The sequence below is a fragment of the Phoenix dactylifera genome, chromosome 3 (assembly GCF_009389715.1).
Source record: "Phoenix dactylifera cultivar Barhee BC4 chromosome 3, palm_55x_up_171113_PBpolish2nd_filt_p, whole genome shotgun sequence".
In the NCBI taxonomy this organism is placed as follows: domain Eukaryota; kingdom Viridiplantae; phylum Streptophyta; class Magnoliopsida; order Arecales; family Arecaceae; genus Phoenix; species Phoenix dactylifera.
The window spans coordinates 22,115,490-22,143,097 of record NC_052394.1 but is presented as its reverse complement, the minus strand read 5'-3'; the positions used below and the strand labels follow the sequence as shown (position 1 = coordinate 22,143,097).

Sequence of the window (27,608 nt, the reverse complement as noted above, 5' to 3'; positions counted from 1 at the left end):
TGATTTTTCAATTCCAACTTTACGATTTTTTTTACGGTTATAATTTATATTTTAAAAACTATTGGATTTCGATTTCAACTTCAGAGACTAGTGATGGTAGGTTTGACTTCAATTTTTTCACTAATCATGCTAAATCTGTCCCATTAACATCCCTTACAGATGGTCGACACAATAACTAACCATCTCAGAATGACTGCAATAAATCAGACAGCAAATTCAATTCTAGTCAGATAGAAGAAAATCAAAATTTAATCACATCATTACATCTTCAAAATCTACCAATATCCCTTAACAAACTCTCCATCAACCGACGTTTGTAATTCCTGTATGACAACCAACCTCATGGTTCCCACAATTACCAATAAGAAAAGAAGAGTCACATACAGGCCTTGGATCTGCATAAATAAAAAAAGAAGAAGACTCCATCAAGGAATAGAAGTGGCATTAATCGAATATGCCTCGATCGTTTTCAATTCCCCAGAATGCTGCGAGAGTCTGCTAATCCAACTCACTTCAACAAAGAACCTAGCAGATAGCTTGTCAATTAAGTTATGTATCTTTCTTGCTGTTCCTGAAGAAGCCTTGCAGAAGATTTTGCATCCAGATATAGTGCAGTTACTTCCTGGAGATCAGCCTGAAAATGATGTGTTAAAATGTGTGTTATAAGCAGGACAATCCTAAGCAAATAGTTTTACGCATGCAAATGGAAGCATGTGCTCTACAACAGAGTGTAGTATTTTAACAAACTCGTATAATAAGTACCTTGCAAATCTTATCCCTTCCATTAGTCTTGGCCACAATGCTAGCAGGTGATAACAGCTGAATAGCATGCCTAGAAAAGCAGGCGATGACTATAAGGCCCAAGTTTCAAAAATATAAAAAAGGGTTTCAGAAGAGAACAATAAAACCCTCATGGGCATAGGAGAGCAGGTTACTCAAGCATGCAGAGATGAAAGTACATGTTCATTTGATAATACATGGTAATAGCAAACATGTGTAGGATAATTTAAGGTACTCTGAATTATCTTTTCCTATGTTATATTATTCTAATTTTGCTCTCTGCCTCTCTCATAATCTAATTTGCTTTCTTTGATCATTAACATTTAATTTTTAGTCCTGCACATATTTATACAGGATATGCACATGCTTACACCTGTACGCACTTATATTACTTCTTGCGCATAGCTACATTGCTCCTGCAAATAGTTATAGTCCCTGCATACACTTATATCTACATGTATACGGTTTTCTGTAATTGTGCACATAGTGGAGTATAAGTGTGTAAAAGAAAGCTGCCAGGGACTGGGAATTAAGAATCTTTGAAACTTAGGGTGGGTGTTCAAGTCCCAGCTCCCGCTCTCCTCTCCTTATCCAGTCGAGCCTCACTTCTGCTCTCCTCTTTGCGTGCTTTATTCCCTTTCGGCCGATCGCGACACGATTGTCAGATTAGAACTGTCTCAGTTGGAGGGTGCCAACACTTAGTCTTAGATCTTGTGAGACGGAACGAGAGTCAAGCCAGCTTCAACAGGGATTAAAAATTATAGTCCAGCCAAGAGAGGGACTGACTATCAATTTGCACAAATTTTCACATTTATACTGCGAAAATTTTTATTAACATAAGAATTTACATCTCAACATCTTCAATGCTTCCTCTATGGGCCCCCACCATCAACTTCTTCCAGCCTGTCAAACCCAGAAAACTCTCCGAGCACTTTTTTCACAAACGCCAATAATCTATTGTTCCACATCTAGAACATACTATCTAGCCTTTTAGCTTTCTAAACCAAACTTGCTCCTAACCTTGGACATACGTATGCACTACAGTCAAGAGGATAATGACCCTCTATTCAAGAGCCACGTCTGCAAAACTAACAGCCTAAATCCCTCTTCATATTTTAAATTGAGTAGGCCGTGGCGTAGCCTAAAGTAGGTCTGGAGTGGATGTGAACTGGGAAAGACTAGCAAATGAGAAAATCAAAAAATGTAAGATTCTCCGGCAACTTATACCGCAGAAAGGCCCTAAATATTACTGAGTGATAGACATGCTCCAACCCAACTGTACAAAACCCTTTACGGTCCTGACAATAGTTGTTCCACATTTCCACTTAGTTCTCCAAGAAAATGTCATAATCTTGAGGTTACCCTGATGCTCCAAGAGAAAAGCCAATGGCTCCAACTACATAATAGTTGGCCACGGATATCATTTCTATCTCTAGGGTCAATCTGCCCACGCACATTGATGGTCAAGCCTTCTTAACCAGCCCAGGGCACATTATCATGAAAGAAAGACATTATTTGGAAAAAGTACTTTATGGGGCTAAACACCCAAAGGGCAATAGCAGTACATATTTTTTACCTTCGCTCATGCTTGATAGAAGTTGAACTTCATTCTGAAAATTCAAGTAAAATAGGTGCATGATGAAGAAAATTCTAGAGAAAATTCGAGTAAAGCAGGTGCATGAGACTGTGTCACTGAGAAACCAATGCTTGATGGTTTCTGATTTTGGATGCCGAAGGCAACCATCTCATTTCAACTGTACTTTCATGGCCGTGACAAGACCTGTCATTGATGGCTGCTCAGAGTTTTGTTCACTGTTAGGTACTAAGCTGTACATGTGGAGAAAGCATTTGATGAAACTGACTTCAACTGGTTTCTGACCTTGGTAGGCAACAGATTCAATTCTGATTTTTTTTGATAAATCTAGGATTGCTCTCAAAAAGATTTGATGGAATGCTGGAACCAATATCCCCATACGAATGGGTAGATGGTGGCACAAATTAGTTCCCAATGAATGATGCATTATAGACCCAATCAGTCTTTCCTCATGCCATTGGAAGGCTGTAACTAAATTTCTTACCAAAAAGTGACACTGGAATTTGCTCTTGCACCCTTTCAAGAAGCTTTCATAAGAGATGAGCTTGTTTCTAAGGGGGCATTTATAACAAATAAATGTGTCAACTAACAGAAAAGAAGAAATTTGAGAAAAATGGTCTTCCATGATTTTGGAGAAAGCTCGAGATAAAGTGTACGATGCTTGGTTACTTGCTTTTAAGAATAGTAGAACACTATAAGATCTTAAATGAATTCATGCATGATTCACTAGAACACAATAACCGAGGCACTGCAGAAAAGTGACTGCTCTCTTCCTATTTCCTTACTACTTTAAGTGGAGTTCTTTAGTAGCTTCATCTTGAGCTCCAAATCTTATTTACTGTTTCTAAATCCAACATTTTGACACAAAAAAAAAGATCTTTAGCATGCATAAAGTCTTGCCCGCTAAAAGAATCTACCAAAATGAACAAAAAGATCATGCGCCACTAAAGAGACTTTTACAAAGGCAATTCATCTAAAGTATATCCAAGTGTACCAGAAAAATATTATTTCTGATATTTAAATTTTAAGTCCAGCAATCAGCTTAAAAAAAACAGAAGAAGTCGTCTCCATAATTTCAATAGAGAAGCTGTTATTTGCAATAAGAAAGGTGACATCTGCAACATTTTTTGGTGTAGGATGTAAGTAAAACTTTTAGTGCAAATTTCATGATGGATGCTTGCCTTTGCATGATTAATAGAAAGTTGAGGAGAAAGTGGTATCACTACTTAGAATAATAACACTGCTCATTTTTACATCCCCTCCAAAGAACACATAGAAAATGCATGTTGCATGAGAGAAAACAGTAGGCTAACTACATATACAAGCATGTGCATAAAATAACATATGTTATGCTGCATGAAAACTTGGGGGTGCACCACATATTTCATGACCAGAAAGGCGAAGCACTTACATATAATGTATCTAAGCATATTGAGATGTACACTTGAGCTCATAGGAAGCCCTGGCATGCTCCTTATATGATAATGGAACAAAATTACATGCTTCAAACAACCATATCACAAAAGTATGCCCAGAGTTGCGTGCATGAACATTTTGCAATTATGCCATTATTTAACGCATGTTAATGTAGATGTCATCTGTAATTTCAGAAGTATGAATAATAAATAAATTTAGAAATACCCTGAAGGATAACATACTAGGAGATAACAAGAGTAAAGAACAAACCTTAAAGATGCTTGTTGTCCAATCTCTCCAAGGTAAGCTAGACTTTCTTCATCAATATCAAGCTCCTCAACCTGTGCTCGGATCGCTAATATCTGTTCCATGCCAACAGGTAGAAAACATAATGAAGGATGAAATGTTGGCTGAATTGACCCTCAACAGCTAATTTTCTAGACAAGAGTGAAAGGTTATAACCTGAATCATTTCAGTGGGACCATAAGTTTCTGTCCGTATGATTACCAGACGATCTAGCAAATCTACTGGTATGCCGTGTGGACCGGTCATATCAGTTCCTCTGAGCAGAAGCACAAAATAAGCGGCATTACAACCATGTTAGTGACTTGCAGTTTGACTCTAAGGCAAAAGCTAATGACTACGTTCTGTGAATTGGCAAAGCAAAATTAATGTTTAAGAAACAGTATCCTATATTTATATTATCCAACTGAAGAATCAACTAATATTGTCAAACAGATAATAAATTTATTTTTATTGGTAGATGAAATTAAGAAACAGAAACAATGATATACATCAAAAGTTATTAGCTTCATCTACTGTCCTGGTGCTGCCAATACTATACCTTACATTACATATTCCTCTGTTTGTGGCAAATATCACAATCGGCGATATTGAGCTCTCTACAGCACGATTAAGATAAGAAAAGCATTCAACGTCTAGCATGTGCACCTGCAAAAAAAAGTTGCATACAGTTAAGGACTACAAGTAGGACTACCAAAAGAAAGGACTAAAGGTACACTAAACAGTCTTAGTCTAACCATATATAAATTGAACAAGGTGAAATCTAAAGAGAAGAGATACCTCATCAATAAATAGAACGCCAGGGACAAGCTCTGCTATCCCTTCATCAATGTACCTATTAACAACCTGCCACCAATGCAACTTTCAGTAAAACTATGCATACCAGGCACCTGCAATTTGCATATTAAAGCTTTGATTGACATTCTATGAATACATCTAATACATAACCTTATTTATTTCCTGCCGTAGTTTGTCAGTGATCTCAGTTTTCCGAGGTTTCATCATCTGGCCCATAAGGGATAATATGTCCTGTCCTCCTTGTGGGCGAGCATTTGCAGCATCAAGGTCGTGTAGTGTAACATCCTACAAATTAATTTTTTTCAAAAAAAGAGAGAGAAAATAGTTGCCTTCCTCATTATCACCTTTAGATCCATTCGAAAAATAAAGAACATCTCAAATGGTTTTTGATCTGAAAATGGTTTCATACAAAGCCAACAAATCATCTGATAAATTCAATTTCCATAAATTTAAAAGAAATGAAAGTAAGAAAAAGGAGGAATAATTGCAACTTTGAAATATCAATATGCACACATCAAACACGTTCGAACATCCAAAACCATGTAACCCAGCCAACCCATGCTATTTAGACAAACGGTCATTCTAATGGCATCAAACTTGATCTCACCAATAGAAGTAAACTAAACAATATGAGAGTAAAGGAATAGAGGCGCTGCGCATTTGGAGCTCTGAACAAGCAAATTAAATATTCGATAGAATAACAATATCCTCTCCAGCAAGAGTAAGATAAATTTACACCACCAAAATGCCAATTATAAATCTCCAATAACATTTGCAAGACATGGCAACTGCAAGTATATTTGCCTTAAGCATCAGAACATTAAGAAAGATACTATAGACTCAAAAATACAATGTTCTTCTAATTCATTTAAGATATAAATTTGCTAGACAATTTAATGTATTATATTTATACGTTATCAAATAACATGTACTAGAAGTTTAAATCAAAAAGAAGCATTCCACAAAAAATTTTGTTATTTGAACAGCATGCTTCATATACCACAAAAGAGTACTCTGAAAATTACTGATAAGGTACCTGAACTATCTCCTTTTTCTTATGGACTTCTCCTTTAGGGATTGGAACATACTCTTCAGCTTCAAGATCATATTCTGTAGCAAAAGCATCACATCTACCTACTCTCTTCACTGCACCACTATTTGCTTCTATGTAAATAACGTCACCTACAGCAACCTGCAGCTCATACCAGTAAGTTTTAATGTGACAACAACTATAACCACTAAATATTACACATTTTGAATTTAAAAGAAAATCATGTGAGTTAAACAGGAATAGCATCAAAAGTCATTAAAGGAATCATGTATAACCCAACATGAAGAATACATATGAGACAATGAAAAAAAAATCAGACACAAAAGCATATTTACGATGCATATTATATCCAAAATTTTGCATATAACAAAAGGATGCACTGTGTTGACATAGTTCCTGTAGTAAAGAACTAGATAGACTTTATGACACAGCACTGGAATCTTTATAAATTGTCATTTCCTTGTATTAACAATAGAATCCATCAAATGAGAAAAAAAATTCACTGACCCTGCCTTACAAAAGAAAAACAGGATTAAGCAAGAAGTTGAGAAATTGATATGGCTGCATAAACTTCTGATTTTCATTTCTAAAGGAATTGCAGAAGTAGGCTTCAATTAACAAAAGAATAATAAAATAATTATTACCTTTTCCTTAATTAAAGCATCATAAATAGTTGGATCCAACTTCAGCTGCTTGGTTCCTTTGACAGTCTTTAATCCAATGATTACATGACTAATGGCTTTTCCATAACCACCAGATGTACTCTCAGTTTCTTCAGGGGAAAGCTCGGTCACCTATCATAGGATTTGATTGCAATATATCAAAAATGAAACAAGCCCAATGAAAAAGTTCTTGAAATATATTTAACATGCATTGGAAGAAAAAAGAAAATATAAATATCAGGCAAACCCAGCTGCATCATCCATGAAGGGAAGTACAAAACTACAACTCAATTCAGGAGAAAACAAGCATAGCTAATACTTACCTCTCCTTCGTAAACTTCCTTGTTTTCCTTAATACGCAAACCAATGGCCCTCCTGAAATTTTCCATAAGCACCTCAGTTTTCTTGACCTCTGACGAGTATACTTCAGATCCAACCATGGGGCAGAAGGGCACCTAGAACTCAATTTAAACACAATCTTATTACAATAACAAATGGGCCATGGACCATGAAGACATTAAATGCCAATCAAATTGATACAATCATAATCTCGAACAAAAAAAAAATCATTACAAATCAGAATATATACATTGTACTGCATTTATCAAGGCATTCAGTAGTATCTAACAGCATTTATCAAATTAGCAACAATCGTATAATTTATAATAAACCAAAAAAAAAGCATTAAAGCTGCATTTGGCATCGTTGTCACTTTTCTTTTAAAAAAATGGAAAGAAGAGTTATGTTTCCATTTTTTCAGATTTCTGACAACAAAAAAACATATTTGGTTCCCTCCTTTTTTTTTAACAATGAGAGGAGCCAATCGACCATGTTGAGGCCAAGAAGCAGCGCCCGGGAGGAGTCGGCAGGGAGCTCGAGCATCGTCAATGCCTTCATGGTCGGGGCATTTATCAAGGATCTCAAGGATAGAGAAGGTCTGGGCAACGTCAAAGACGGTGGTAGCCATAATAGAGTCCAGCCATCGCTGCCCGAATGGCTGCATGGTGGGTAGGCAATGCCGTCACCGTCGCCAGCAGGGAGCTCGTTGGGGGCATTGGTGGAGGTAGAGTAGGAGAAAAGGCAAGGGACAGGGGGTGGGTCCGATGGAAGAGGCCAGCGGTGGACTCAATCCAGCCATTGGCTAGGCGGGAGAGGCCAATGTGCTCAATGGTGGTGACGTCCTCGATGACGTGTTTGAGGCAAACATGGAGAGGCCAGGTAGAGGGGACAAGAGACGGTGAAAACCTACTTCTGAAAAAAATAGACGAGAATATTTTCACTTCCACCTTTTCTAAAAGCAATGAAAGCTGTTTATTAAAAAAATAGAAACAGGTAACCAAACATGTTTTCTGCATCGGATTCCATGTTTCAATTTAAAAAAACAGAAGAAAAAAAATAGAACCAAACAGGCCTAGGCAAGGTGCAGTTCACAAACTTATGAATGTAAACACCATGACGAGACCATTTAACAGAGACTCACCGGAGAGAAAAAAAAGATGCAGTTATTCAAAAGCCATTTAATTAAGCTACTCGTCAAAAGTTCAATGTTTTTTATCAAGTAGGTTGCTGTACAAAAAACATCTTTAAAGTTGAGACACTTTCAATATATATATATATATATATATATATATATATATATATATATATATATATATATATATATATATAATGGTCTCTAGTAAATCGTTTTGGTCTCGTTTGATTCGTGGGAAGCATTTTTTCTTCAAGGAATATGATTTCTGAAAAGTAGATTCATATGAAGAAGATGCCTAGGAAAATACTTTTGGCATGCTTGGTTGATCATGGAAAAATGACAAATTTCCAAAATGCTTATGTTTGGTTGATCATCCACTTTCCTGAAAAAGTTATGTATAATTCCTAGTATAATCTTTAATACCTCTTTAATGCTTCTTTAATGCTGAAAGGCCTTTTTGGGAAAAATAAAAATGAAGTGATTCACGCCTCATGGGAAAGTAACTTTCCCATGTTTCTTATGGAAAAGATTTTCTTTTAAAATGTGGGAATCATATTTCCATGGGAATATAACTTTCTCGTCTCTCTCCTTTGAAAACTCCAACCAAACAAAAAGCATCTCATTACTTTTCCGTTGACCACACTTTTCTCCCTTCTTTTTCCGCGAACCAAACGAGCCCTTTGGGGAGTCAGGATCTAATAGCAAACCCACGAGGAAAAAAATAAAAGAAAAGAAACGAAAAGAAGAGAAAAACCAACCAAGAGATGAAATGCACCTTGCTTCCAAGTTCCTGAGAGATCCCAAGAGCCAACGCGGTCTTGCCAGTGCTGGGAGGCCCAGCAAGCAGAAGCGCCCGCCCAGCCATCTTCTTCTGCCGTATCATATCAACGACAAGACCAGCAGCCTCTCTTGCAGCCACCTGCCCTACAAACCCAGCCGACATAGGAAGCGCAGTTCCATTCGCCTTGCATGCCCAAACACACATCAACAAACGAAAACCCATCAAAATTTCCCTTTTTACTGAATAAAGAAAAAAGAAAAAAGCAAAACCCTCAGTATTCAGTAACCCCCGGAACTACACTAAACCGTGAAATCATAGAAACATTAAAGTTTTAATTTTTGGTGAGAAAGCACAAAGAAAAGACAAATCCCTAGACCAAAGAGTATGCCAACAATAGCATCGACCGGCTTAAAGAAGGATTCCAGTAAACTCTGGAACTCCATCAAACCGTGAAAAATCAAAGAAAGAGTACAAAAATGGTATGATAATCTTTTTTTATTGAAAAAAAAGGTACAATAATGGCATGAGAAATCGACCGATTTCAATCAAGATTACATTATCTGCAAGATTTGAGAAAACCCTGGACCTCCATTAGACGATGAAATCAAAGAAATACGATCAGATCTCACATAACAGAACTAAAACCCTAAACCCTAGAAACTAGAAACCCAACAGCGATGAGAAGAGGAAAAAGACGGGGGAAGAGAGAGAGAGAGGAGAGAAGTACGTCGAGGCCGAGGCCTTTGATGTGGGTGTGGGTGGCGATTCGCTGCTTCTTCGTGGTCGACTGGACCTCCTCTATCCTCATCGTCGTTGTCATGGCTCCTCCCCTCTCTCCTTGCCTTCTCCTTCGGAGCCCGGGGGTTTTAAAACCTCTGATGGCCCGGAAGTTTCTTCTCCACGGCCCTATTATTTTTCGAGCGGCGCCCCTTCGCTTGCTTTTAGAAGCTCTCTGAACACGTGGCGACTTTCCAATGGCCAAAGACATATAGCCTAGATTGCTGATTTTGAGTAAACAGCTGATTCCAAGTATAAAAGAATCTTCAAGCCCTCCAAAACCATTGGTGGGGAGAGCGAGAGCAGTTGGGCGGCCGAGAGCTCGAGCGCTGATGATTTCTTCTGCGAAGGCCATAGAAAGATTGCTTCTTTGTTCATACTCGTTCAAACGCCTTTCTCTGAGGTACCTCTGTCTTGTTTCTCCTTTCTTCTAAGGCGTTTATGGACTCTATTCTTCGTGCTTGTTATGCTCATATTGGTTTGTTATATCCTGCATTCTTTATTCCAACGATTGGACTTCATGTTGGCAATTGGGCCTCCTATGCCCAGCCGAGGTCTAGTCTCTCTTTATTCTACGTTTTTTTGCCATACCTTTTACACCTGACCTCAAATTGATTTGAGTATATTATTGTGACGGAATACCGCAGACATATTGTTCGATATTATGTCCAAGTGACTTTCTCCCGTGTATACAAGAAGATTAAGAGTCATGAGTTAGAATAAGAAAGTGAAAAGAGATTTTATTTCCATCGCTTAAAAAGCTGCGATTTTTAACATTTCTGTCTTGTTTATTAACGATTTTATTGGACTTGTTATTTGTTCTTTCTTTGATATTTGAATTCATGCTTTCTGGTTTTTCAGGTATCCTCAGGTTGAGAGCTTTTCTTCTCTTTATCAGAAGAGGAAGTTCGTGGGGGCTCTCAGGAAGAGACTAGACATGGGTTTCCAGGCCAAAGCAGGAGTTATCCTCCCAGCAACAGGTGATCATGTCAAAGAGGCAATCCATGCGATCACGGCTGGACAAGTTATTGCAGTGCCAACAGACACCATTTATGGATTTGCTTGTGATGCATGGTAAGTGATTTGAGGTTTTCTTCCAACTGCTGTTGCTTCAATTTTCTTACTCTTTTTTTTTTTGCTTGGCGTTGATAACTCTCTTAAGAGGTTTCAGTTCAGTTGCATCTTAATGCTGCTTGCAGGTGTAGATGATTTTTAGACTGATACTTATCTATTTCTGGTTGAAATCAAAATCCATGCCAAATTATCTTTTTTCCATGTTGCAAATCAGCAAATAAAGGAAACTTTACCTTGAATTGGGTTTTTGTCTTCTGTTCAATGTCACTCTTCCTTCTATATTATAGGCTTCTAGATGTTTGTTTTGTTAATGTTAACTTTTAAGTGGTATCACCTCATTGTTCTGCCTGGTGCTTCTATATACTGTAAGAAATCAGCCATCTAAGGTATAACCTTACAATGCTTTGGTTTTTGAAAGTGCATTATGGCAGCTCTGCGCAAGCAGTTAATAGAATCTATGAGATTAAAGGACGTAAACAGACGAGTCCTCTGGCAATTTGTGTTGCTGATGTATCAGATATATCGAGGTTTGCCATTGTGGATCACTTACCACAAGGGTTGCTTGATAGTCTGCTTCCTGGACCAGTCACTGTTGTTCTAAGGCGAGGTATGACCAACTCAAAATAGAGCTAAGTATTTAACAAGGTATATGGCTCACATACTACAGTGACTGAGCAAAAGTTATATGTTTCAGGTGAGTCTAGCATGCTGGAGAAGTCCCTGAACCCAGGTTTAGATAGCATTGGAGTTCGTGTACCAGACTGTGACTTTATTCGAGCTATTGCACGTGGTTCTAAAAGTGCACTGGCACTTACAAGTGCCAATCTTAGTGGCCAGCCTAGTAGTGTGAGCACCAAAGATTTTGAGGACCTTTGGCAGCACTGTGCATATGTTTATGATGGTGGTGTGCTTCCTTCTGGGCGTGCTGGTTCAACAGTAGTGGATCTTATCAAGCCAGGAATATACAAAATTCTGAGGCCTGGAAGGTAATTCTCTAAATGTGCTGATAATGATGCTTAGCATCAGTTGTTAATAGTGTGTTTGGGAGCTGGAATCTCTGTTTGCATTAATTGTTGCTACTCATATAAGTTTTAAAGCTAGGCCAGGCTTCTTGTTATCATAATTTTGTCTATTAGCATGCACATTGCAGTAGTTTTACCTACAGCAGTTACAACTGAATTATCCTCAAGGAGAGGGTTTTAATATTATATATTGACATAAATTTTCAAAACTAGATATTGAACGAGACAAAATAATGTTTTGTAGCAGTGTTATACTGATTTCTATAGTTCTATATCTCATCCTAGTTAAATTGCAGATTCTATCCATTATTTGTCTCATCCAAGTAAAATTTCAGAAAATTATTATTATTATTATGCTATTCTTAAAGGACCTGTATGCACCTTATTCTGGTGCTGCTTTTTCTCCTCTCTCATAATTTGCTTTATAAATTGTTCTTCACTATCTGTTCCCATTAGTATAAGTTTAAATCTTTCTTCATCACTTCTCTAAGATTTTTATAATTATCTTTCCAATTGACTGAGTTGAATTACCTGAATTGCAAATTAATGCAGCAAATTGAGCTAAGTTCCCAAGTTTAATTTACTCTTACAGCCTTTGGCTCCCCAGTCTACAAATTGTGCACCTAGGATCCTGATGGTTTCTAGTAACACAACATTCAGTCATAGTTGTTTTGTGACACATTTTATTCTTTCTGAAAGCTTTTGGAATTTGATGGCTAAAAATTAGCTGATCAAGTGGCTAAGCAAGCATGTGGGAGGTTAACAAAATTTTGTCGATCTTTCAATTGTTTATTAATGCATTATAAATGTGCTATATGCATTTGAATTAGGTAAATATTAATTTCTATATTTTTCTACCCAATTATCTTGATTAATGTTCTTTTTCGTTCTTAACATATACTGCTAGTATTCATAGACATATACGTGCATGTGCATGCACGTAACAAGGCATTAACAGATTTGTGTTCAAATTGCAGCGCAGAAGAAGAAACAAAAGCGGTCCTCGAGAAATTCTTTTTTCAAGAAGCTGCTTGAGGAAGGATGGGAAGGATTGATCAGCTCCTTGATAACAGACATAGTTCAGGAAGTTCACTTTTATTTGTTTCCTGTCAAATAGATTGCAATGCAATGTTGTCTTATATAAAGGAGTCAATTTGGATATGGGTTGGGTCAGCAGAACTAGCAATTTTGTCTGACAGAAAACAAATAAGGATTCTCTGAATGCTTGAATACGATTATACGATAGCATAAGCATCCATTCAATGAATTTTGAGTTTGATCCTTGCCTCCTTGAGTAGCATTTGTGGATTCTTGTCTGTTCATCTTTGTTACTGAAGCGGGATATTTTTGCCTCATGGCTGCTTAAGATTAGTGCTGTCAGTGTTGTCAGGACTCGATATACAAGTCGAAACCCAATTCGATCCAAAAGCTTGAGCATTAGGTTTATCAATCCTTCAATCCTCACCCCTTCGCACTCCCACAAATTATTTCATTTGGAACTAAACCTCGTATGCGATCCTCAACATGAATTACCTTCTTGTTTTAAGAATATAAATAATGCTATGTAGCTTCTGTGATCTCGGATCAGAAAACTCGTCTCAGCAATGGTAGCCATATGCAAGAGGACTCCCTTCTTGTTTTAAAAATGTGCAATGCTATATAGCTCCTGACATGCGTATGAGGAAAGTTCTTTGGACCCCACATTTGCAAGAGGTTTAGTTGGTCTGATATACTAGGTGATGGTTAAATGCTTGGTTGCTCACCAAGTTTGATGGATCCAGAGAAATTTGTGTATAAAAAGGGTCCCCCAAACATTTTTATTTGAAACGTGATTAGGGTTATTTATTGCTATTGCTTGCATAATATAAATTCCACAAAGCCATATATTAGCATATAAGAGAATATGAATATTATGTCTTCACAAGACAGGTTAAAGTATAGATAATAAATTAATCATTATTATTGTTACTGATAGGCACATGGATTGGTTGGCTGAATGTAAATTCCTGTGTGTGCTTCTTGAAGATGGTTTTGTCCTTCTTAATAAACTAATTTTGGATCTGGCCATGGAAATGACGTAAGCTTAGGCCAAGTTCTTGTTCTTGCAACTCTCATGAATCTAGAAAATAAGGTGATCCGGTGTGGAGCAACGTCTACACGGGTGAATTGAGATGTGAGCGAAGAAGACCGTTAAGTGAAACTAGCCATGCTGGGCTTTTCAAAAGTTTCCTTCTTCCTTGGGATATTGGCTTATGATAATGGCCATCACAATAATTATATGTATGTAGCAGTGATGGTGGATGAGGATGAAATATTCAACACTCGTTCTCTTAATAGTACTTATTCCATATTTTTTAAATATTTTTGCTCCCAATTCTCAAACTTAGGTAATCCCTTAACTCCTATCCCTCCATCATTAGTCTCCTAGCAGCCATGCATTGAGCTAGGAAAAAAAAAAAGGAGTAAAATAAGCGAGAAGAGGCTAAGTGGCGAGTCTCATTTACTAGTAAGATAATAGCATTTTTGACATTCTACAACATTTGCCAACATTGACCATGTTTCGATCAATGAAAACCAGTAGAAGAACCGAATTGTATTAAAAAAAAGGAGAAGATTTTATGAAAGGCCAAAACATCTTAATTAGAGCTTTTAAACTAGCAAGTATTTCTGACCAGGCCCATGTTAAATGACTCCACGTAACAATTTCTTATGCCCAGGCCAATTTCGTACCTACCCTCTCGGTCCACCCTGTAAGACCACGGGAACACGTAAGGCCTGACCTAGGCAAAGAATGGAGGACGCGGACCCCACCCAGGATGGCATAGGTACGCAGCTTTATGAAGCCCTCACGCGGTAGATGGACCTCATATCTTTGGTCAACTGAACCAGCTGTACCCGAACACAAAGCGAGCATAGCCGTAGAGAAATTTATGGGCATGAGAGGCACATTGTGACAGGATCAGAATGTTACAGTGCATCCTCATATTTGCTGCTAAAAGGAAAGGATGCATTCCAGGAAAACAGTAGACTTCCAATTGGAGCTTGAAGTGCAATAGATGTGAAATTATAAGAGAAAGATAATAGAAAGGTGCTGCTGCATTTGATTGGAAGCAGCTCAAAGAGAGAATTTTCTACAGTGATTCATAAGCTTGAGAATAAATTTCTAAGAAAAATATCTTGTTGGACAAGGGTAACCCAGCTAGACATGCATTGCTTCCATCAGTGAATTGGAAATTTAGTCAACAGCCATCGGTCTATGTTTTAAGAGATTGCAGAGTGCGGTGGAGCTGAGGATGGCCGCCATCACAAGATGGATAACCATCAATAAGAAAGTCTACGAGCACGTGTCGTATTATACACGGCGTGTGTTGTTTGATGTCCGTCCATTTTTTGATAGCGGCCATCTAGAAATTGACAGTATTCTGCAGTGCGCAGACCGCATCGTAAAGGATCTTAGTAAGGATCTTAGTCGATTTATTTAAGCCATCTTAGTTCAAAATGAGGGTGATACACAATAGGTAGCATTACGATCATCCTGCATACTTGGTAGTATCTAAACTTCTTCCAATTCATCATATGCATGGCCACACATGGTCAAAATATCAAGATACATCCTGAGACTTTCTATGCAGGGGGGAAGGTGCAACTTGGGAAAAGAGCCATGCGAGGGAAGCTAAGGTGGTGCTTAATAAAGTAGGAATTAAGGTCTAGAATAGACAGCGTTCATGCTATAAGTTTTAAGAGGCAGTGGATAATAGTAATTCCAATTAGACATGCTTATCTTTAGAATGATATTTTAGAAGGGATTGAAATAATTTATTAATGGATCCGAGCTCTCCACTATCCCTTCTTCTCTCTTAGATGGTATGTGTGGACCTAGAATTTATCCCCTGCAGGGAAAAAGTTCAGATAGCCAAGAGAAGGAACAACTATCCCTATTCCTTTTTTTTTGTTTTACCTATTCCACTTTTTTGTTTAAAAAAAAAAAGAAAGAACTAAACACAGCCTTGGAGTGTAGTGGATGTGAAACCACAAAAGAAGATGGATGGAGAATTTGTTCATAAGCTCAGCAATGGGAAGTTCCTACATTTGACCAGTCTCTATTTAATAGTGTGGACAAATAAAAGTAATCATTCAAGCAATCAATCTCACTCTCAAAAAATAAGCAAGCTATACTTAAATTTTATGCTGGAGAATCCATGCTTGATCATGAATGTGAGCTGTTCAATAAAGAAAACAAATCTAACACAACACTTGCAATGCAAGCAATGGAACAATTGTGAGTCTGCCTTAAGAGTCATTATTGCCTGCACTAAAGGCAGTGATTAAAAGACAGTGCAATATTGGGGGAGAAAAAAGGATGGCCACATCGTGGGCCATTTTGATTTGTAAGCTTTTCAGCAATTGTGATTATATGCCCATAGTAAGGTGCTTTACTTATGTTTAGGTGAAAGAATGCCCTTGCAACTTTTCCCCCAACTCTGCTTTTGTATGATGGGAAGAAAAAAATCAATCCTAGAGTTTCAGGAAAACAAAATAGGCATTTGTGAGTGAGAGATGAGCTTCTAAGATTAAGATAAATCTTATAAGATGTAGATAAATCTTTCAAAGTTTTAAATTATCTTCCAAATATCTACGCAAAGGTCCATTTATTACTTAAGAGTTCATTGAGACGAGACATTTTCCAAAAATGAAGTGGAAATAGTTAAGGAGGCATCAAGAATAAGTTTGGTGGAAATGCAATGGTGAATGAGACAGCGATGACTGACTGATGAGCCAGCAAAGCTATAACTTGATTGCTTAGTCAAAATTCTGGCATAATTATATTCCCCATATGCTGCTAATCGCTCTCAGGACGTCATTCTACAGTGATTTTGTAGATGCTTCCATGTGCTTCCTAAATTATTGTCTAATTGACGTGTTTCTTTCTGATCGGACTCAATTAAACTATGTCTGACCCTACTAATTGGGGAGTCTTGGGCCTTAAGCTAGAGAAATTATATGCAGGAATGAGATAGGCCGATTGGCATCATGCATGGTTATATTGGTGCACATGGAGGTTGTAATTTCTTCTCAAATTATTAGTTTATATAAAGAAATTATATTTTACACTGTGTTCATCATGTAATTATGCTCTTTTTTTTTACGGAGTGCATCGAGATAAAAGGAAATGAAAGGGTAGGGTAAAATTTCAAACGACAAACGAGTCCAACGGAAGAAAAAAAAAAACGAGAAAAAAATATTCTCTCGGCATTACGCCTGCTGAATCGCAGGCGCATCACGACACGCTGGCGTGCTAGAGCTAATCCATCGCCGACACGCTTTCGTAGGGATACTGGGACCCAAACTCGAGACTCCCGCCTTCACCGTCCGACGTGGTCCTCTCCTGAACCTCGCAATTCTGACGTCCGAAATGTGGCCGTGGTAACCTTTTTGGTCCACCGGGGATGAGAAGGGACAAAAATCTGTGAAGCAACAGGAGTCAGTTGAGTCACGCGTGAGAACTTCGCGTGCTGGCCAAATGAGGGTCTGAATTAGTGATGAGGACAGCGCAACTAAAGATTAGCGTTCTTCGACATGTTCGCTGCATTTGCTGTTTATGGGCTTGGCGTTGGGTCGATAATGTCGCTCTTCCGCCAGCGACTTGGTCCAACATGATGGAGATACAAAACCTCGTGTTTGGTTTGTTTGTTTGCTTTTTTTTTTTTTTTTTTTTTTTTTGGTTCCCCAAGTATACCGGCTCCTCACACTTTAGTATAAACAAGAAAATCACAAAGAAGTAGCTAGCCCAGCTTGTATCCGCCAGATTTACCTAAAGAAGGTCCTCCGAGTGATGCACCGTATAGGAGGCGACCCAATCAACAGTTGTGTTGGCCTTTCGGTACACATGCGTGGCCCTGAACGAGCCGCAATCTCCTGGCATATGTCATATATTAAGGACAAGGACTGCCCATTCGACTCGGCAGTCGCCCACAGATCCTCTCAATCACCGAAGCCAAGTCGCCCTCTAGGTGGATATATACTGCACCCAGAGCATGCCTTGAGGTAGGAGAGACCCTCCCATGCCGCTTGCAGCTCCGCACCAATGATAGGGGTGTCGTAGATCTGTCGACCACCAATCGTCACAAACCTAAAGTGGTGGTCTCTGATGATAAAGCTCACTCCCCTCTCTTGCCTTGCTCAGCAACACTATATCAAAATTTACCTTGAGAAAACCATGGGTTGAGGGTTCCCAGAAAACAAATGCAAACCTGGTCACTGACATAGCTGAACGGGAGACCCAGATATCTCTAGTCTTAGGGGAATAGGATAGTGTACTATTGATGAACTTCGACGCATGAAGCAGAGCTTCAGCCACCACCGCCCTCGACTGGGACCATCTGTCCTCGAAGATCCGGATGTTCCTATCCAGCCAAGTATGATCGGCAAAATAGACACACTGGACCCCCACTCTACCTATCCTCGTTCCCTCGTGTTTGATCATGGCGGAAGATCCCGCCCAGGAAAAACAACATTCAATACATCAACATAAAATATTTCTATAATTCATTGGGATATATATAGCTTGCTTTTCTATGATATATATATAGTTTGCTTCTCTCTCTCTCTCTCTCTAGACCATTCTCCAACATGCATAGCACTTGTTAGAGATTAGTTAGATCTGTACATTGCACCTGCATGACTCAAATAGCAACAAGCAACAAAGAGGCACAACCTAGTATTACTCATACATAGAACATATATTGAAATGATTTAAATGTATTTGTTGAAATCATACAATTCTCTATAATGTTGGGCTCTATTTGCCATCGCTTTGATCACTTTGATCAATCAATCACGACAACGGCTATCCGGTGTGTGTTGTTTTTACTAGACAAATAAAATTTACAATTTGATCCATGCATGCATGAACTTATGCGCCGGTGTCCAAATTGTAAACATGTATCCAAACAACAATGGAGAAAGACAGGATTTCCATTTTTGGCAGACAAGTGGGACAATAATGCATGTAGGACCGGCACTACGTGGTTTATAATTTGTTATATGTAAGGAAACCATCCTTCTACATGAACCGCATCCGGTTTGTCTTAAATGATTCAATAAACAAACCGACCAGGTTTCAGCCTCCCTGCCCCCTCTCGTCGTTATTTATTTTTAATTACAACGCCGCCATTTAATGCTCCTCCGTACCGTTGCTCCATCGCCGTCCCCGCATCCCCAAAACCACCACCTCCGTTTCCCCCTTCCTCTTTCTTTCCTTCCTCCAATCCCTCGCTCCTTCTCTCTTTGGTCTCTGTCCCACTCTCCTTCTCTCCTGAGGAGGTTTCTGCAAGATTTTTGCTGGGTGCTGGGATTCTGGTGGGGATCGGGGGATGAGGGAGATGGACCATCGGCTTCCGCAGAGCGGTAGGTCGCGAGGAAGGGAGAAGGCCTTCTTCGCGGGCGGCGGGGCGGCTAGGAGGATGATGGTGGGCTTAGATTCCAAGCCTAATGGCTGTGATCTCGGTTCGGTGGGTCGTGGTCACGGCGAAGGTGCTCCTCTTCCGCATCCTCTACTTGCTTCCACAACTGTTAGGGCTTTAGTTTGCCGTCTTCTTTGCATGTATTTTCCCCAGGTTATGCTCCGAATGTCGCAGAGAGATTTCCACTCTTATAAAGACCAAATCCTTTTCTCTTTTGAGCCAAAAAAATCGCTCCATTTCTTTTCCCTCTGCAATTTTAAAGAAAAATCCCTTCTTTTTTAGTGCTTTTGCCACTGGTTGCTTTAATAGAAATGAAATCCTAAAGATTTTTTTTAAAAAAATTATGGATATCACCGAATTGACATTGTGTTTATTGTATTTCTGGAACAAAAAGAGGGGCTCGATATCTAGAAACATTATATTTAATTTAATATTATTAATCTTCTGAGCTTATAATGCGAGCTCATATGTTATTCTTACGAATCTATCACATTTTTGGCGTTAGGATTTTCTATTTTATTTATTTTTTATGTTGGTACTTAGTGCTTCATCTAGACAATGACACACAAAAAAAAAAAAATCCGACCTTTCTGCGCGTTGGTTGATGTCTTCCGCGCTTGCTCTCTATGTTTTTATCTTAACCAAGCCATCTTATTTCCATCACCTAATTGACCAGCGTTATTCCAGCTTAATGATGCTGGCTTTCCTCACACTTTTCCACCAACGGTCGTTCCTTTCCATCGGTTTGTACCCTCTTTCACAGACAAATTTTCCTCCTAAGCAGTTAAGTCATCGACAGCAGTTTTTTTTTTTAGCCAATTTGATATGTCGCAGACTAGCAGTTCTGGATTTTTTTTTTTTTTAATCTTCGCTTTTGCACTTTGGATTCCAGTTTCTAAATATAGTTTTTGGTCGCTATAACCATGTAGCTAAATATCACATGATTTCTTTACCCAACTTCTAAGGTTAAGAGATAGCTGACTTAATTGCTCCAACTGATCCTCTACAGCTCAAGTTGAATGATTTCCTACAGCATCAATATGTGGCAGATCTGACAGGCCCCAAGAAAATCTAGCTAAGATTTCCTTTCCATTTAAAACCAAATCACCTTGACGTGTTCAGCACAATTCCGAGTTGTACAATGGATAGAAATCTACCACATACCCTAATTCTCGGAATTTCTTACAACTAGGGTTGTGAAGGATTTGCATTCAAAGTTCCTTATTTTCCATTTTTATTAAAATAAACAATTTTGACAAATTTCCGAGAGATTGATGATATAATCTAGCTGCCTTAAATGGACCAACGGTAGCTGGTTAATATATTTTTATAGAAAGTAATTTTTCTTACCTTCTTTTAATATTTTTTTACCTAATTAAAATTAGTGTTTTAAAAAATGGATGTTTAGATATTTTAAACATATATTCATCTTTTGCATATAAATGCAGTGTGTTGGATGATATCTTGCGCCAGACTTTTTACCCTACAAGTATGCTTAATATATTTTAAGGTAGTCTGTCATCGAGATTAAAACCCTATTCTGATAGCTTTGAGGAATCATTATCATGGATATGTTTTTTTTTCAGGACATGATCAGTTAATGGGACAAAGAAATGCTGTGACGATGGCTGCGGATTCTACTTGTGGCAGTGCCTCTCGAAGAGAAGAAAATTCTGTAAGTGCTTGATTTTTGTTTTCTAGCTAATATGCATCATATAAGCTGCTTGTGCTTAAGTTATCAGCGAGTTACACTGAAGATTGTTCATTATACCTTTTTTATTGGCATGTAGACTCTCCGTTTGTTCACATGGGTCTTTAAATCATCACCCTGATTCATCTCACTGAGATGTACTCCATCTTCTGCAACATATTCATGATATTAAATATATAGAATTTTTCTCGGTGTTCTTTCTTTACTTTTTAATGCATGCATTTGGATAACTTACTATTCACTCATAATACGTATCTTCACATGCTTATACTTTTCATATTTGTAGTTCACCCTTGAGTTGAGGCAAAACTCATACAGGAAAGTCAGTGGAAGACCAATGAAAGCAATAATGAACGAAGAGACGTTTAAAGAAACAGATACAAGGAGAACCTCACCTAGTGTAATTGCTAGATTGATGGGTCTTGATGAGCTGCCTCCTCCCAAAGTAGTTGATAAACATCAGAAGGAAATAGAGAGCCACTTCTTGAAAACATCACATGCTGGTTCTCAAGAGAAGTATGCGCCTTATGTGGATCATTCACGTCAGACAAACACTCCTGAGCTCCAAGGAGTTAAAGATGTTTTTGAAGTCATGGAAACATCCAAGGTTGAGAAGGACAAGGATGAGCTATTTCATAAGGCAGTGCCAAGAATGAAACATGAGACTGACGTAACCTTTAACAAGCAGAAGTTCATGGATGCAGCATTTCTTTCAACTGGTGAAACACCTAGAAACTCAAAGGAATTTAATGATGCATCAGAAAATTTTGATATCAGTGGGGATCTTTTCCTGAAATATCACCAAGAATCCAATTCCCTATTCACAAAACCTCTCCGTGATCGGAAGTGTCTTCCTACCTCGTCTCATGCAAAACGTATTACAATTTTAAAATCATCAAACAATACAAAGTATGAGACGCATGAAGTATGCTCTTCTAGGAAACCCACTGCTAGCCTTCTGAGTCACTCTCTTAAAGAATACAGTGGTTCTCATTCATATAAGTTGCCAAGATTACAATATGTGGGTAAAAATTATATTTGTCCTCATCCTAGTCAGATTGTTGTTTTGAAGCCAAGTCTTGAGAAGGCCTGGAACACGGGTAAAACTGTTTCATTACCAAGAGCTTCCGAGAATTTTCAGTTGGATTTCCAAAGTCACAGAGAATTTGGACGACCTGGATTTCGGGAGTCATACAGGGAAGGAAGAGTTTGGCATAATTTCTTTGATAATGTGGATGCTTTGGGATCCAAAAAGAAGAGTTCAAGGGAAATTGCTAGAGATATTACAAAAGAAATGAGACAGTCTGGAAGTAGTGATACTAAGAAGGCATCTACTTTGAGACTTAATGGGCACATCGGGGATGAAAGCTCGTGTATTATGCCAGGAATGTCTAATCTGCACAATGCTGTGGCATGTCAAAGTTCTTTTGATCACTTGAATGAGTGGAATAGCAGCTATAACACCTCATCAACTTATTCTGCTGAATATTCTGTGAGCAGGGAAGCTAGAAGACACCTTTCTGAGCAATACAAGTTGAGCAACCAGTTTAAGGAGGTGGAACATGTCGGTAGAGGTATGAGTACTTTAGGGGAAATGCTTGCTCTGTCTGATGAGGAAAGACTGATGAAAATTTTGGACTCGCAGAGTATCCATAAAGTTTCGGATGAGAAACTGGCTCGAGCTGAGGTGCCCAAGACATGGGGTTTCCCTTCAGGTATTAGTAGTATGGACAGTTGGAATGATGGATATTTTATAAATTTACCAAGATCCTCATCCTTTTCAGGTTCATCAAAAGTTCATGGACCTCTAAATCCATGCAGCAAAAGGGATCGAAGTAGTGGTGGTGGTTCTTATATTCTTAATGATGTGCTAGGTTTGGGCCCAAATGTTACTTTAAATAGAAAATCCAACCTTAACGGAAGTCCTTTGTTCAGACATGCTAAATGTGACACTAAGTCTCAGTATCTTAATTCTGGTAGTGAGGAAAAGCTACCTGTATGGGAGATTCATGTGAAGCCAGAAGATACGAGGAAAAAGGCTCATATAAAAGTTCCTGCTGAAGTGAGGCCTAAGGTTCCTGACTTCTCTTATGACACCAGGGCCGATGCAGGGATCCTGGTTGATAATTTCTCAGTTCCCCAGAATATGGACTCCAAAATTCCATTAGCATCTGTCCAACGGCGAACAAGAGATATACTTCTAAGAGAGGATGGAGACTCTTCTGGCAATGATCAGAATGGTCTAGCTATGGAGGTAAATATTTATAATGATCAGAATGATCTTCAATGGGGATTTCCTTGATTTTAGATGGCATATTTATGTTTCATAGTATGTCAAATGAAGGAGGAAAATAATTGCTTGAATCAAATTATATTTTGCTTTCAATTTCTCTTTCTCGTGTTTGCACATGCATTTTGCTTCCCCCTCCCCCCCCCACCCCCCCAATAATTACATATCCGATTTAGACTGATAGATGAATAAGCAAGCATATGTTTCATACTTGTTTGAATAATAGCAATGAGATTCCCCAATATCATGCTAAGAATAGCTAGGATTTCTAAAAGAAGATGCTATTTGTTTGATGAGAAATAAAAAAGAAATCGAAAATTCGCGTGGCTGAAGCTAAAGCAGCTACTTCTGAAGCAATGACTGGAGTGGGAGAGTTAGAGTTGAAAAGACGATTTGTCACTTCTTTTTCTCATTTAGAACTACGCATGATCCACATGTAAAATCTGAATATACTTAGATCCAGCTGTAATCTGAACATAAACAAATGATTCCTGTGTTCATAGTTGGTGATTTTAGTTATATGATTTCCTATCATGTGTTATCTGCTTAATATCCTTTTTGTACGTATTATTGTGCAATACCAAATTCTCTTTGTTGTGTTGGTTCAGACTACAAATAATGACTATACTTGCCAAATCTACTCCGGACAACCTTCTCTGGGGGACCATCTACCAAACGTTAAGATTGGTATTTGACTCCATCAATCATACTCATTTCCAAATCATACATGAATCATTAGCACGCCAACTTTATTCACCTTGCATTATGGGACTTCTTCGCCTGTTTCGTAACTAGTATTTTGGCAAATTTCTCTGCCCTTTATCTTCCATTTTTCTTCCATTTTCTGTTTTTGTGCCTCTATATAATTGGTGTCAAGAAGTACGGGTAAGAATTAAGTTCATATGCAAAAAGTACAACTAAGCAATATTTCTATACTAAATGTTGAGTTGTATCCTTCCAGGAGACATCATCAGACCGTCCTCAAGTTGATTTTCATCCTATGCACTCTGATGATACAGAATCAAGGTCTTCTGTAAGCTCCAAAGAGGTTGTGCAACCAAGTCCGGTCTCTGTTCTTGAGCCATTATCAGAAGAGAAGTCCAGTTTGGGATGTTTCAAGAGGGTTAGTGCAGACCTTAAGGGTAAGTGGGAAAAAATATTATATTTTATTCATTTCATAACAATCTTACTTTTGTTCACCTGTTCTACCCTTTACAATTCCTGTTCCAGAGCTCCAAATGCAGCTTCAATTTCTGCAGCTGGAGTCAGTTGATGCATATGCAGATGGATCAGGACTGTTTGTATCAGGTGATGTGGATGCGAGTAGAGATTGTCACTCCCTTCATCAGACAGGAGACATCCTGCAAGAATTCATGGATGAAGAGGAAAGAGACTTCTCATACCTACTTGACATTCTCATCGATTCCGGTGTTCATGCTGCCAAGCAGGACAGGCTTTTCAATTCATGCTACTCTCCAGAACATCCAGTGGGCCCAGGCATGTTTGAAAAGCTTGAACAGAAGTACAACAAATTGGCGACATGGTCAAGATCAGAGAGAAAGCTGTTTTTTGATCTTATAAACTCTGTTCTTGCAGAGATCCTCGCCCCATGCATGGACCTGCATCCATGGGTGCAGTCCAACAGTAAGATTGGGCCCATGTGGGGCTGTGAAGGGCTAGTTGAGAAGGCATGGCAGATGTCAGTTAAACAGCGGAAAGAACTGAACGTAGGTAATCCAGAGGAGAAGGTCCTGGATTTTAAGTGGTTTGAATTAGGAGATGATGTTGACATAATTGGAAGGGAGATTGAGAGGATGTTGAAGGAGGACCTTTTGGAAGAGCTTGTTTCAGAGTTCATCTTAGGGTAGGTTTTGGAAGAAAATATATTTGGCAAATACGTGCTACTGTCTAATGACCTCAGCAATAGAAATTGAGAGTTTCAGATACACGGGAATGTCTAGCGGGCTCTGCTCTTGCAATAATCCAATCTAAAGGTATCATCTACAGTCATCCAAGGTTCAGAAGATCGTTACGAGTTACGTGTCATCATTTTCCAGTTACTGAAGAGCCTGATGCACTAGCAGGTGTTAATCTCTCCTTTCAGAACAATTACCAAAGTATTTATATTGTTGTCCTTAGCAATGAACTGGTGAAGCATCACATACCCATCCTAATCAGGTAGCATGCGATTCATAGCTACTAGCTGTCATTGTTGGTTTGCCCAGATACTTCACACCAAAATTTGCAGCGAGTAGTTTTCAGCAGGTGGTGATACTTTTCCATGGTTCAAGAGGTGGATATGATTGTGAATGAGTGCTTCATTTTGATTGGGCTAAACTTGTAAGCATTGCGAGTCAAATATGAACTTTGAATTCCTGGGATCCCAAGTTTGTGGCTATGGTGTCTTAAAATATTGACTGCGACAAAGTACATGCATGGAGTACTGAAATACCAAAAATGAAAAGATGGGGATGGAGAACTAGGAAGATTGAAGAAAGAGTTTTGTATAATTTAGTAATTTTTTGGGCTGGCAATTTTAAGTCTGCTCAAGTTTGTCTGTTTTTGTCCGTGTGATGTATAGGTAGCTTGAGTTTATTGTATGAGGATGTAGAACACTTGTGCTATAGGAAATTAGGCCTGGTTTGAGATTATCACCGTTATTATTATGATTGCGATTATCATCATCATCATGATCATTATCATCGTCACTATTATCATTATCATTATAATTATCATCATCATTGTTATGATTATGATTCTTATCATCACCATTATTATCATTATGATCATCGTTATTATTCTGCATATATGATCATAGATATGACTTGGAGATTCCGGAGATTTGTTGTCATGGTCACTGCTATATTTCATGCGAAAACATTACTCAGGTGATGTAGAAATCTCATACAAAAAGTTCACACTAGAGGTGGGACTCCCCTGTCACTCATCTCACTGCCAGACTACAAAATCAGGTACTGGCTGTGGGAGGAATAGAAGATTCACTTATTAGCTGTGTGATTTTTTCTTTTTTTTAAGCGGTATGAGATTTCCATGTCTCTCTTCATGTAAGGGCACAGGAATTTCTGTGCGAGCAAGATGACCATAAATCCTCCTTGGTTTCATTAAAGATTCATGCAAAGCATGGAGTAAACCAACTGCTAAGAAATAGTCTGAAAGATACCTTGCCAATAACAAGATTGCGAATGTTTGTTCCGTGATTTGGTGAATATTGCTTTCATTTCTTTTTAGAGTCTCGTATATCAAAGAGCGGCAATCGGGGCAGGTTCTGAGCCAAACTATGGTTTATATTTTTAAGCTTAAAAAAGGCAGTCCGTTGATCATTTCACTTGAAGCAAGGGGATCATATAGGAGATGATACTCACCAAGACCAGAAGGCTTAATTGAGTTCAGTATTTATGTTAGCTGAAGGTTTTAGCTTGCTCTTGTCAGGTTACCAAGATGTCAGTGCAATGCCATCCTCGATAGTTGGAGTTGATGCATGGGGTTAAGCTGATCGAACCTGGGCTACCTGTATTCTCTTATTTCATCGGAAGTTCTATAATTTTAGCTAATATGTACATTCTGATTGGGGATTAAAATTCAGGCAATTTGCTTGTTGGAATCAGAACCAGAGGGAAAAAACTGGCCGGTTGAAAACCAGAAACAAGTCTCATCTAATTTTGTATTTCATTTTGTTAGTTATAGAAGAAAAAAAAAGGGAGTTCCAGAAAAAAAAAGAAAGTATGGACTTCAAAATATGGAGAAGAACCAAAACAGAATGGTTCCGCCTACTCAAAACTCAGAGGGGTGCGGCCTACTACTAAAATCTCGGTTCTTGCAAGAGTTGCGTTCTTCTATGCAAGAAGAAAACTTAGAAAGAACAAAGAAGTTTGGATCCGAAAAAGTATACTTAGACAGTTCATTCGCTAAGCACAACAGAATGAAGAGGAATTTGTTTCATTTCAAATACTTCTTTTTATTGAAGAGAAGGAATGGAAAAAATCAAAATCTTCCTACAGACTTTCTGAAAGAATGTTGTATGATTTTACAAAATATTCATCTGCCTAATTATTTTCTAAACTTCTAAAATATTTGAAATAATTGTCGATCCTCCAATCCTGCGATTTTTGTGTATTATTCATGAATGATTCTTGTGATTGTCTTTCACACGTTTCTTTTGGCAAATCATTGGAGTCTTAGAGGTGCTGCAGCTCCAAAGAAAGGGCTTACTCAGAAGATTGTTTTGGCAACACCAAAGCCTTCTGGGCTGTCTAGAATCTCTGGACTGGTGTCTGTCTTTTCTTTTTCCTTTCTGCCATTTGCACCATCAGAATATCACCTCGTTCCAGCACGAATAAAAAAAAAGGAAGAAAGCAAAAGAAAAAGAACAGCAGATCTATCCTATTTCATTG

General features: G+C 38.4%; 3 protein-coding genes across 3 annotated transcripts; 2 read left to right on the top strand and 1 right to left on the bottom strand.

Annotated features, from left to right (window-relative positions):
• Window positions 1–206: 206 nt before the first annotated feature.
• LOC103705922 (ruvB-like protein 1) lies at window positions 207–10,027 on the bottom strand. The gene is made up of 12 exons (XM_008789828.3): window positions 9,587–10,027; window positions 8,854–9,042; window positions 6,928–7,059; window positions 6,587–6,736; window positions 5,928–6,083; window positions 5,042–5,176; window positions 4,874–4,939; window positions 4,635–4,741; window positions 4,253–4,352; window positions 4,061–4,152; window positions 763–832; window positions 207–634 (listed from the first exon to the last, which is right to left on the bottom strand). The coding sequence occupies exons 1-12, from the start codon at window positions 9,989–9,991 to the stop codon at window positions 545–547; spliced, it is 1,692 nt and encodes a 563-aa protein (XP_008788050.2). The 5' UTR covers window positions 9,992–10,027; the 3' UTR covers window positions 207–544.
• LOC103705923 (yrdC domain-containing protein, mitochondrial) lies at window positions 9,919–13,021 on the top strand. The gene is made up of 5 exons (XM_008789829.2): window positions 9,919–10,039; window positions 10,498–10,710; window positions 11,142–11,317; window positions 11,405–11,696; window positions 12,710–13,021. Exons 1-5 carry the CDS (start codon window positions 9,969–9,971, stop codon window positions 12,765–12,767), a joined length of 810 nt encoding a protein of 269 aa, XP_008788051.1. The 5' UTR covers window positions 9,919–9,968; the 3' UTR covers window positions 12,768–13,021.
• Window positions 13,022–18,850: 5,829 nt separating this feature from the next.
• LOC103705996 lies at window positions 18,851–25,904 on the top strand. The gene is made up of 5 exons (XM_039125015.1): window positions 18,851–19,265; window positions 20,782–20,870; window positions 21,193–23,160; window positions 24,158–24,338; window positions 24,427–25,904. Exons 1-5 carry the CDS (start codon window positions 19,106–19,108, stop codon window positions 25,062–25,064), a joined length of 3,036 nt encoding a protein of 1,011 aa, XP_038980943.1. The 5' UTR covers window positions 18,851–19,105; the 3' UTR covers window positions 25,065–25,904.
• The last annotated feature ends 1,704 nt before the right edge of the window (window positions 25,905–27,608 follow it).

Bases quoted from the DNA above. Each gene is read 5' to 3' on its own strand.
- LOC103705923 (XM_008789829.2), top strand. From the start codon at position 9,969: ATGATTTCTTCTGCGAAGGCCATAGAAAGATTGCTTCTTTGTTCATAC. The intron at 10,711-11,141 runs GTAAGTGATTTG...GCATTATGGCAG, and splicing joins GGATTTGCTTGTGATGCATG to CTCTGCGCAAGCAGTTAATA. The intron at 11,318-11,404 runs GTATGACCAACT...TATATGTTTCAG, and splicing joins CACTGTTGTTCTAAGGCGAG to GTGAGTCTAGCATGCTGGAG.
- LOC103705996 (XM_039125015.1), top strand. From the start codon at position 19,106: ATGAGGGAGATGGACCATCGGCTTCCGCAGAGCGGTAGGTCGCGAGGA. The intron at 23,161-24,157 runs GTAAATATTTAT...GTATCCTTCCAG, and splicing joins AGAATGGTCTAGCTATGGAG to GAGACATCATCAGACCGTCC. The intron at 24,339-24,426 runs GTAAGTGGGAAA...TTCCTGTTCCAG, and splicing joins GGTTAGTGCAGACCTTAAGG to AGCTCCAAATGCAGCTTCAA.
- LOC103705922 (XM_008789828.3), bottom strand. From the start codon at position 9,991: ATGGCCTTCGCAGAAGAAATCATCAGCGCTCGAGCTCTCGGCCGCCCA. The intron at 9,043-9,586 runs GTACTTCTCTCC...TGGGCATGCAAG, and splicing joins TCAAAGGCCTCGGCCTCGAC to GCGAATGGAACTGCGCTTCC. The intron at 7,060-8,853 runs GTGCATTTCATC...ATTGAGTTCTAG, and splicing joins CTCAGGAACTTGGAAGCAAG to GTGCCCTTCTGCCCCATGGT.